Here is a 12326-nt window from a genome sequence, read left to right on the forward strand (position 1 = left end):
GAGTAAGAAAGGAGAATAATAATGATTATCATAGTAATAAAAATTACAATTACATTGTGATATAAATACAATGTACAAGGTAGTAATTTGAAAAGGGGGTAGTTTTATAAGGCAGTTTGGATTATGCGGTCGACTCGAGTGCATCATTACTTTTTCAATCAAACACCAAATTCTTTCTATTAGAGAATTGTAAATATAAATGCTATAGAAAAACTATCCCATCCCCCTGTGAGCTGGATGTACACTACCTTTTCGAAGCAAATATGAGAAAAGATAACTACATACAGCTCGCCTCACAAGTGATAATTTGCCCATCACCGTCATCAACGATGATAATTTGCTATTTTTAATTTTTTTTTACCTTCCTGGGAAGGCTTAGAATGTAACTTTTTTGTACTTCCAATGGTCACTAAATTTCTTCATAACAATAAAGACTCTACATAAGGTCCCCATTGCCATTATCAATAGCTAATCATTATCATTCATTTCAATAAGTATGTTATTCTTATTACCGTCTTTATTTTCTGTCATAGGATGATCTGGATTCTTTGGCCATTTTGACGTCATCTTTCGCTGTATCGTGGTTTCTTCATAGTGCAGCAATTCCCTACTCCGCCAACCTTAATACTCGATCAGGACATTCCTAAATCGTAACCATACCGCCAGGAACACAACAATTTGATTTATCGTATCAATGTACCTTCAATTCTCTTTGTGAAATCTTATATTATCTACAACCATGACAAGCTATTTCATTACTATTTGGAGCTGTGGGGCCGGTAACACAAACGTTTGCGATTATTCGCTAAATAAAATGGCCTATCAAGATCATCGTTGCATGCGCATTATGCTCAGTAGACTGACTAAAACCAATTATAACTTTCCTTTCAAATTAGCGATCAATCGCTAATCGTTGTGTTACTGGGCATAAAAGGAGTATGATGATATGAAGAGTTGGTTGCAAAGGGGTAAGGTCTACTTTGGACCATTCCGATAAAAATCATGTTTTTTATTCTCAATTATTGCAATATTCTTATGAGAAACTAAATTGTCATGGTGTACTACCCTATCATGTGAACATAAATTGGGTATAAAAGAAATCCACCTGTCTTAACTTTATTTCTATACATTTCTAAAAAAAAATTATCATTGTGGACCTACCGTAACCCCTTTTGCAATCAAAATATAATGAATCCAATCTCTTTTGAATGAAAAAGTGATTTTTCTTTTCACTTTTATTCACATTTTGATGTAAATTTGAAATTGTCTTTGGTATCATGAGAGCAACTAAAAATCTATAGGTTTTGAGACAGAAAACAATAAAATTTATGAAAAATTTGACCTAACCCCTTTTGACAAATGAGCTCTTCAGAAGAGTTTGGTTGCAAAAGGGGTTAGGTCCACTCCAAGAAAATCATTTTTTATATTCTCCCATATTGCAATTTCTTATGCGAAATTAAATTTTCATGATATCCTACCATGTGAACATAAAATCGGGTATAAAATAAATCTACCTGTCTTTTTTTCATTCTTTTACAAAAAAATTCTTTGTGGACCTTACCCCTTTTGAAAAAAAGTGATTATTCTTTGCTATCTTTGCTCACTTTTTAATGGGAATTTCAACTTTTCTTTAATATCATCTCATAGAGCTACTAAAAATCTATACATCGAGACAAAAAAAAAATCAAATTTTATGAAAAATGGACCCAACCCCTTTTGCAACTGAGCTCTTCATATAAAAATAATACATATCATCAAAGGCATTAGTAAGAATTGCACACGAGAAACACATTTGGAACAATCCTAATATATAGCGGAATGCGTTGGGGAATTGTTCCGAACAATTCCCTGGTTAGGATGTACCAAAAAGCAGCAAGTGTGTGTATAATTTCTACTACCTAAGTAAAACGTTTGTGTTTAAAATGATATTGATCGTGGATCTTTATTTGAAAAATAATCTCCATCACGATACGTACATGTACCAATCATTAGAAAATTTATCTTCTAGCTAAAAAATTGACTGGTCACATGATAAGACTTCAGTCGATTATATTAGGATCCATGATAGGCCTATCATTATTTTTTAAAAGATAGAATAATCAACAGCAGGCATGCTATTGCTTCATATTAGGTATACAAATGCATTATTTTAACAAAGGATGATACAACTATCTCCAACACCTGTCCGCCTATCCCCACTCCCACATAGGCCTATAAGCACCCCCAACCTCTCTCTCACACACAACCAGACTAGCACCAGATAAGACATCTCTTTAATAATAACACACACACAGAAATGTGAATACGTGAAGAGATATATAGCAAGCATTTTGATGTCAAAAATAATTAGTATACTGTATTACAAAATGGCCTTAGATGAAATGCATTTAACTGTGTTTTATGCATTCATGAATAAAACAATAAAAATGGAATGACAAATGGATTTTGCCTGTGTTTTTATTCACATTTCTTGGTCAGAGTCTCAGAGGAAGAAACTTTTACTTGTATTTCTAGAAGACTTTCCCAAACAGTCCTTGAAAAGGAATAACAAGTAAAAGCATACCCATTTTTCAGTGATTCAGTATTCTAGCACCATTAATAGAGAGTTTTCGCTCAGGGACATAGAGGATTCAGGAACATAGTAAACATATTGAAAATGCCTGTCAAATGACAGAGCAGCTGAGAGGTCTCTGTTAAAACTTGGTGAACCTGAACAGCAATTCGTCCAAAGTTTCAGAGCTGACAAAAAAAATGCAATTATGTTCTTTGTCCAGAATCTAGGAACAAATGGCTGTTTTGATTCACCAATTTTTCGACAGAGACTACCTTGTTGTTCTTTGTCATAACAGGCATTTGACAATAGATTTTCTCTGTTCTTGATTCTCTCTTTTGCCTGTCTATATTTTCTGCCCTATTCTCCTCAAAGACCCCACCATAATTGGACTTGGGCATTCAATCTGTAGGTATCTAAAGACTTCATCAATAAACTGAAAATATTGAATGGAAAATGTACCCAAGATTCTTCATAAATATCAATATCCAACAGCTTGGTTTTTTTTATGACAAAAATGCACAGTTCAGTAATAGTTCTGAATTTCCTATTTTTAAGAGAATTGCATTTTCTCTTAGGCTACTCTCATTTTCTACTTCTATACAACAAAATCAATATCAAGATGTAATTTGCCCTCTGTTTCTTAGAACTTCTTACATCAAAGTTACAGTAGCACAGAAAGAAGAATTTTTAGCCTCTCATAGTTTGAAAACATTCACATTTATTTTCTTGTGAAAATGTGGCAACAAGAACATGTACATAATAAATGATTGTCCATGGTAAATAAGGATTAACTCTTTTTTTATAAAAGTGTTCAAGATATTCAACAAGGTTTTGAGTGGATTATCAGTACTTGAAATGAACATTATGACTTTTGTTCCACTGAGAAAGCAAATGAACTATTTCCCTACCAATCAGAGCAAATTATCTACAACCTAAGGCCTGTCAATAGTCCCTGAAAACATGAAAAATTCATTTAGTTTTGTCTGACTAAAATTCAATTTATAAATAAATCAAAAGAATATTATGACTATTGGCACTCCAATAGTGACGGAATCAGACAAAGGCAAAAATTTATTTTTACCACCTAAGAATCATTTCAAACAACCAATAATGCAAAGATTCCTACAAAGAATACATTTTTACATGAAAATGAGACCTGCCCTGTCTTGGAAAGAGTTGCAATTTATTCACATCAAACACAAATTGAATTGAAAATCTAGTTAGTAATTTTGAGATCGATCTCAGTTTGAGTTTGATTTGAACATGTCACAACTCTTCCATGGAGATAAACTGGATTTCCCCCAATGTCTATGCCCAATAAAATCTTATTCACAATGCTTGTTTACATTCATTGTGACACACTACAACATCAAGAGAATCAAGACCAACTTATGACAGACCTTCACGATGTGGATACATATTATTCATAAGAATGAAAGATCTTTGGCACAAAAACCTAACTTACTTAAACACTCCATTAAATAAACATTGGCACAAGGGTGACAAGACTTCTGTCTCCAATTTTGGAAAATTCACTTTTTGTTTAAGAAAAAAGATGATTTATCAAGTAATGTCATGAATCCATCTCTATCTCCAAAGATTAAGCCACCCCAACAGGAAGCCAAATAAAAAAGACTTCCCAGTCAGATACCATGTTAACTCAGCTGTGTATTTGAACTAAGACCTTTAATGGTATATGAGGTTTCATCACACCAGCAGTAGTATATGGGTGGCAGCAACTTTTTATTCCTTGATAAAAGCGAACACAAAATACAAGGAATATTATGAACACAGTAGGTTTATGATGTGAAAGTTGGAAAAGACCCTTCAACCAGCTGATAACTGGCTTATGCACTGTGCTTTTCTCACTTTTACAACATACATTCAAACAAGGTATATTTATAATTGACTTTATTGTTATTGAATTGACTCAGTGTTATGTAAGATTTCTTCAATCAAGGGATGGAAAAGGGGAAACAGAAGCTGATTGGTTGGATTTTCTCATTCACTGTTATAAAAGAGTGAAAGATCTGGAAGTGGTGCTGATTTAAAACGCTTGGAATCAAATCAATGATAATATCATCATAAATTTCAGTCAAAATGACACTCAGCCCCAAATAGAAGGCTATCCAGAGGGCTAATTTAGGTCAACAAAATGTGTAAAAATTCTTTTGAGTATAATGAACTGAAAACTCTTCGATAAGGATTAAGAACAATTTTAAAAATATAAAGAGGCAAGATTACATGCTTACAGCAATGTATTTTCAAAATTGCCTGTAATAACAATTCATTTTAATATGGGCGCTGAATCTCTGATGAACCAGGTAGATGCACAGGGGAAATAAGACTTTGGTTTTCAAATGCAAGCATAGGAGGAGTCGCTCAAGGAAAAAAATTTCATCACATTGGTCTTTTTTGTACATGCACACATGGTATGCATGTATGCCCAGTGTTTCCTTGTAAATTTGTTCTCACAAATATATGATTTTATCCTTGCTTAAAACTTTCTTCCTACTTGATCAAAATGAAAATACCCAAAGAGTTTGCGTATCATGCTGGATGTATTCTAAATTGCATGAGCCTATTAAGTAGTCATACAAATGGCACATTTTAGAATGAATCTTTAAAGCCCACTTTTGCATTGCCTGACAATAAATGAAAGGGCCTGAAGTCATGCTTCAGCTTGTACAGTGGCATCACTCTAAACTACTTGCAATCATTCATCTTTGGTGCCAGCTTAAACAACCTGTCTATCATCAAGATTTAGATGAACACTGCTGAACAACTCAACTGTTACATTCTGGAAGACATCCTCCTGGATGACTTCTTTCATACCTTGGCCCATCTGATGAACATGATGATGTCTCTGACTGGGACGTTCTGCTGGATAGCCTTCACCCTCAGATTCCGGTCATCCGTCAACAGAACAACCTCTCGTTTAATCTGCAGAGGAGCATCTAAAACAAAAGGGAAAAGGAATCAAACAGATATTTAAATATCTTGAAATCAGGATTTGTTCCTCTGGGAGTTAAAATGGTTTAAAAACCCCTAAAAAGTATAGCCACTCTTAAGAGTTCATTCACATGCACCTACACTGGCCTTCAATTCAAATGATTTTTCAAATAGTTTCACTGGTATTTGGAGAAAAGAGGCATAGCCTCTTTGTAAAATTTACCATTTCAGCTTGTGCTGATAAATCTTATTTCATTTTCAGAATCACCTCAAATCCCTCAAAATTCAGGTGGTAACTACATGCACTTTGAGCACTGATGGTAAGTAATATAATTATGCTTATATAATAACTAGTAACCTTGCTTTTTCTAACTCATCGCATCACAGTTCCAGTATATTTAGAGTTAGACCTAACAATAAAGTTCATAAAACTAAAAGAGTGAGCTTACAGGTTTGTAATGGTCAACAGATGTATGAACCAAAAGTACATCACCTTCACTTTGGGCAGAGACATGACAATAATGTGATTTTGAGAGAGTGGTCTACAAACGTACCTTTATCAGCTGGCATATATTGCCTTGGATCATCTGAACAATAATGCATGCAGCATCTCAAAATATGGTCATCATTGTTACCCTAAGGCAGGGAAGATACAAAAAAACAATTTCAATGATTTCATTGCTCTAATGTAGAGATGACTTGTGGTTGTTTAAAATAAATTGCAAAGGGAGTGGTCAAATTGACCTTACTAGTTATTCCCTAGTTATTCCCATGAACAATCTCCTTAAGTCATTTAGATTTTTCAGTCATATTTCAGACTGTAATAAGGTACTACGAATTATGCAACCTGATTGGCTGAGAACAGCATATCTTATTAAAAATACATTTCATAAAACTATCCAAATTTAAAGCCCTCCAGTAGCATCTCTTTCCAAGCTTATATGTGAGCATCATTTGGTCCAATTAGTGCATTTGAATTCATGGACAATATGAATTTACTCTTTCACATTCATGTTTGAAACCTTATCTATAGCTATAAGTCCCCTTTGTGAAATTAAAGACCTTCATAATAACTAATTCAGGCCAAAGAGACCATACTTTGTACCTAACACTAATAACTTGATGAAGAACCCTAAAAATCTCAAAATGCGCCCATTTTGATCGCATCACTACCTTTTGCTTCATGCTTAACAATGTTTTATAATCACTAATAATCACCCAAATCCTTAAAATGTCAATGTGATGTAACCTTCAGTCATTGTTTTTCAATAAAATCAGTGAATCTTTGACTTCTAAAGAAATTCTACATAAAGCCATACTTAACTCTGTTACACAGAATTTGAATTAAAAATATAAGTGATGAAAATAAATATACTAAAGATGCCAATATGAAGAATAAAAGCTGATGAAACAAGGCTCTAAAAAATTAATTTTCGTGAATGGTCTTACCCTCCAATCAGCATCCTCACTCCTGAACCTAATACTGTCCAGGATACTTCCTTTAGAGGTCAAGGCACAAAGGTAACGGTTTCTGTTAGCAAACTCCTCCTCAAGATACTCTACAGCATACCTTGCTCCATGTTGAACCTTGACTGCATGGTGAGGGTCACTGTACTGGCCTTCCCTACTACCACGGGCTAGGCCATCCAACTCATTGATCACTGCATGGTAGTAAACATAAGGCAATGAGAATATAAATAACAAAATGACATAGCATTACAAGGATTAGAAAGTATGTACGGTGTTTACACATTGTCAACAGCCTGAAATCACTTACAGTAATGGGTTTTGCTATCATACAATTGGTCAAAAAATATAATGAATTAAAAAATGTACAAGAGATATAAAGCTGTCAAATTATGTTAGTTTGCTAACAAATTAAGTAAGATTAAAATGAAAAATTGAATAACAAGAATTTGTAGAAATTTATGTGCATACTAGAGATACAAGGGGATATGAAAAAAGTGGAAGTTCTTAAAATAGGATTACTAACCAGAATTATTTAATCAGGGGTAGATGTCTGGGTGTTGGAAAACAGAGGAACAGTAATCTAACACTCTGCTTCTCTCATATGCTAATAACTACAATGAATATAAAAAGGAATGTGACCCGAGAGGTAAGCATGCATCACATAATCCTTACAACCAACCCTAAAGAATCAGCTATTAAACAAATATATCAGGCTTTGAGAAAGTATAGTGGAATTATTTATCCGAGATTGGTCTGGCAATTACTATTTTTCCCGAGGGGCGAAGCCCCGAGGGGAATATAGTAGTTTTGCCAGTCCAACCGAGGATTAATAATTCCCACTATGCTTTCGAATGAAACGCCTGATATGTTTGTTTTATATCCTACTATTAATGATTTATAACCACAATCTATGCGCTGATTTTGAAAAGTCCGGTTACTTGAGTTGAATTACCTACTTTTCTCCGAGCCATGCACCGTGCTCAGCGGGACGCAGATAAGTGCCTGCGCCGACGCATCGCTGGACTTGCCCGGGAGAGAGAGCGCGCTGGCCGGTGCACCCGAGAGTTACGCTAGATATCCAGTTTTGTGAAATAATGACGTCAGAATATTGGTATATCCAAAAATATATCGAGGTCTGACGTCACGCAACATCATAGTTGAAATATATTTGGTCACATGATGCTACTTCAACCAATCACTATACAGGATTTACTCTATATAGGATATAATATTAAATGTACACACCTACTAGAGGGACCACCATGAGGTACCTCTGACATAACACCAATCTCTGGATAGCGGGTAGGTGATCAATGAAGCAGTTAGTGTCTGGTATAAGATAGTAAGGCTTTATGACTATCTCCAGAAGACGTTGGGAACGATGACTCTCAACAATGGCCTGTGAACAGATTGGGAAAATGAATACTTCATCATCAGGTCTTTGGGTATGTGTACAGGTGGATATTTTGCAGGTGTTGACGTTGAGTGGTCTCTAGTCTCCACATTTAAAATCCTAACAATTAAATCGCAGGGTAACAGCTTTAACTTTCATGACAGGGGTAAAATAAAAAAGGCCACATTTAACCCAGGTGTATTTATTTATTTATTCATTCATTCATTCATTTCATTATTTACACAATGTAGCCCTTTTTCAGTTTAATGTTGTAAATGGCTGGATTTAGTCATGCGAAACATGGCTATACATGCTTTGGCTATAAAAAAAATCATTTTAAAATACATTTTAAAAATCATAAGACAGGATAACTTCTGAAGTCTGCAGAGTACAAACAAATGCTTTAAGGGTCAAATAAGATTTACATAACTTTATGCCAAACTTACCGGGTATGAAAAGGTTGAATTATTTTATAAACTGCTTACCTGAATATGGGATTCTCTAAGTTCCCTATCCCTGAGTTGTTTCTCTAAACTGTCTCTCCTTTCTCTCAATCTACTGATTGTACCATCTCCATGAGGTGGTTCATCTTCCGTGTAGGAATCCATCACAATCACATCATCATTGTCATATCCTCCTATCTGCAATAACATAAAAAGAAATTAAAAATCAGAAAGCTACCATTTTAACATCAGCATGATGCGGTTTCTGTAAATAAAGTTATGGACCAATGTTGAAAATATGTGTTTTCACTTTCATCCTTGCACACAAATTTTTTATGCGAGCTAACCAAAACACTGCTTTTCATCCCAGTGTATGAGTAGCTTCGAATAAGCTGTCTTAGTACTAAACATTTACTATAACAAGTACTGGCATTATGTAAATTGTAACAATTAACTGTACGAAACCATCTCAATATAACTCAAAAACACTATCTTCTTCTGCACGTTTGCTTACACATTTCATCCGACTGCTTGGGAAATATAAGATCCTGTATGTAGAATTCCTCATGGTAGATGTCCCCATCCCCACCCCCACATCTCTGATAATTGCATCTTTACAATCTTTCATTTTGTTTTATTTAATAACTTTCAACATTTTTACCATTTACTTTACAGATTTACAAATTTGTAAATAGCAGGACCCACTGGGAGAACAGTTTCCAGAACTGAAGTGGCTTCCCTAAGTAAATATACCTATATTATTATTATTATTATTTATTTATAATTTTTTCAACCATCATTTTTCCCTTGACAATTTTACTCATATTTATTGCCTATGAATATGCTTTCTCCCACAGTTTTTCCTCTGGAAAAGACATACAAGTTGAGTGATGTAACTTATGCATTTATCTCTAACATTGCTTCTTCCGACATGTTGACACCAAACCACATCCCCAAACCTCTTTCATTCTGCTCACCTCATGATCTTCTTGACGGTAGCTTTGATCTGTCTCTCTGGGGGGCGGTGCCTTGGGTGCTACTGAGACATAAGAATCCGTCTTGACTGAGAAGCTGATAAGAGGAGTCTCTTGTCCACTCAAATACTCACCAAACATGGTCAGTGAGTCCAGGCGAACACGATCATTGGCAAGAATCTACAACAGGAAAAGGTTTTATTACACTTCAGAGGAAATAAAAGCATGATTTAGTTGAAAACCTGATTCAATGATATTACCTTCCCATTAAATCAGAGGTGCCAACCTTAATTGTTAAAAAATCATATTCTTTGTTTTTTAACCAATTTTAAGCCTAAAACCTATTTTTCTTTTAAACAAATTTGAAAAACATACCAAAAATTATCATTCTTACAAGTTTCAAACATCCCATTTCTAGGGGGAGATCCTATTTTCCTCTTAAAAAATCCTACCACATAGGATGAAATCAAACTAATTGGCAGTTTTGTTAAATGATGTGAAAATTAACATTACTGCTTTAAAACTTGGGCTTTGACCAGTTTTATTGCTAACTTGTCTCTTTTGAAATGCTGTCACCATGATCACTCAATGGTTCGGATTGGATTTAAGTTGTACTTAAATAGTTTGAAGAGTCAAAGAATCTCCAAGCTCTTGCCCATTCTTTTGCAAGGAAAACTATATTGATCTGAAACTGAATAATTGTAGTGTTCAAAATTCTGCTTAAGATACGAGGATACATGGATGTGGTCATACAACAATATGTAAAAAAAAATGAGTCACCTTGGATGTATCAGCTTGGATGAATACAGGTTGAAGAGGAAGAGCCATAAGAGGTACAAAGCCTGACAGTGCCATGTCTTCTGGTAACAATACTTCTAAGCTGTCTATGAAAATGATATATGAAAGGCGATCGTTCATCTCAAATTTGTTCACTTTCTGTGATATTCTCGTCAAGCACTTAGTATCAATATCACTTTTTTGTCTCTTTGAGGCAATACGTAGCTCTATTCATCACAATCATGACATGGGTTGCTTTTAAATCAAATACTTGAGTTGGTGAAACATCTAGCATCTTACTGGGCATTTAAAGCTGTTCATCCTTTTATGGAACTGCCTGATGAAGGCCACAAAGTTAGGTAGATGTTAAAGGAGAATGAAACCCTTGAAACCAGCTGAATCAATATCAAAGAGAAAAATCAAAGAAACATATTGTTGAAAGTTTGAGGAAGATTGAATGAATGATAAGAAATTTATGAGCATTTGAATATTGAGATCACTAGTGCCATGTAGATCCTCCCATCGGCAATGCGACCAAGATCTGTGATGTCACACACGTACAACTCCCTCATTACTTTAATACTTATTTCACTTATATTCTCACTTTTATAGAGTCTATCACAAGGTGAGGTGTTCTTAATTATGAGATGACAATTAAGTAGGGCCTACAGAGGTTTCACAACATTATATCATTGATGAATCATTTGTCATATGATTAGAATGAGCAAAAAGATATGTTTTGGGGTATATTTTCAGTGTCCAAATGGGAGAGTTGTACGTGTGTGACATCACAGATCTTGGTCGCATTGCCAATGGGAGGATCTCCATAGCATTAGTGATCTCGACATTCAAATGCTCATAACTCTTTTATTGCTAGTCCTATTTTACTCAAACTTTTGTTGATCTTATTCTTTGATTTTTCTGCTTTCACAAAAGCTAACTTGCTCCAAGAGTTTCATTCTCCTTTAACCTACTTGTTGACATTCTTATCACCTTTGAATATCCTTATTCAAATCCAGGAATTGGATTGTGGTTGAAACTGAAAATACATTCAGAATAAAGCCAAGTGACTTACATTCTTCACCATTGACAGCGAACTTTACCTACTTGTTGAGATTCTTATCACCTTTGCCTATCTTTATTCAAATACAGGAATTAGATTGTGGTTGAAACTGAAAATACATTCAGAATATAGCCAATAGACTTACCTTCTTCACCATTGACAGCAAACTTAACATCAGGTACAGGCACTCTCTTTACAAGGTTCAAGAATTGTGCCACCGAAGACCAAACATCAAGCGATGCACTATATTAAAAATATAAAAAAATAGACATATCAAGTTACAGTTTGATGGAAATATGTTGGTAGACAATTTCATTAAGTGCACTTTTGAAAATAAAGATGAAATTTATTGCAAAAGTCTTGCATGAAACAGGATGTTTCGTACAGAGCTGCTCAACCTTTAGAATAGCAAATTAGTATTCTTTATCTCCAAATTTATATTTTACTATCAACATTGACATTTTCTCAATCAACCCAACGTTTTATTTTGTATTTCATGCTGAAAATCAAGATGAAATTTATTGCAAAAGTCTTACATGAAACACGATGTTTCGTATAGAGCTGCTAACCTTTGGAATAGCAAATTAGTATTCTTTATCTCCAAATTTATATTTTACCATCAAAATTCACATTTTCTCAATCACCCGTTTTATTCTGTATTGTCATTTTACTGTCATCCATTGCAATAAACGCCCAAGGC

The 12326-nt window shown here is 34.5% G+C and overlaps 1 protein-coding gene across 1 annotated transcript in view; it reads right to left on the bottom strand.

Moving 5' to 3' along the window:
- Positions 1-3252: 3252 nt before the first annotated feature.
- LOC129284259 (telomerase-binding protein EST1A-like) overlaps positions 3253-12326 on the bottom strand; it is a 29319-nt gene continuing 20245 nt past the window's right edge. Inside the window, exons 13-20 of the mRNA XM_064110365.1 lie at positions 11772-11869; positions 10567-10670; positions 9790-9966; positions 8855-9010; positions 8222-8375; positions 6956-7167; positions 6061-6142; positions 3253-5511 (exon numbers count right to left, since the gene is read on the bottom strand). Coding sequence (XP_063966435.1) covers positions 5384-5511; positions 6061-6142; positions 6956-7167; positions 8222-8375; positions 8855-9010; positions 9790-9966; positions 10567-10670; positions 11772-11869 — 1111 coding nt within the window. The 3' untranslated portion in view covers positions 3253-5383. The remainder of the gene's footprint in view (positions 5512-6060; positions 6143-6955; positions 7168-8221; positions 8376-8854; positions 9011-9789; positions 9967-10566; positions 10671-11771; positions 11870-12326) is intronic.

Source organism: Lytechinus pictus, chromosome 2, assembly GCF_037042905.1.
Source record: "Lytechinus pictus isolate F3 Inbred chromosome 2, Lp3.0, whole genome shotgun sequence".
Classification (NCBI taxonomy): Eukaryota; Metazoa; Echinodermata; class Echinoidea; order Temnopleuroida; family Toxopneustidae; genus Lytechinus; species Lytechinus pictus.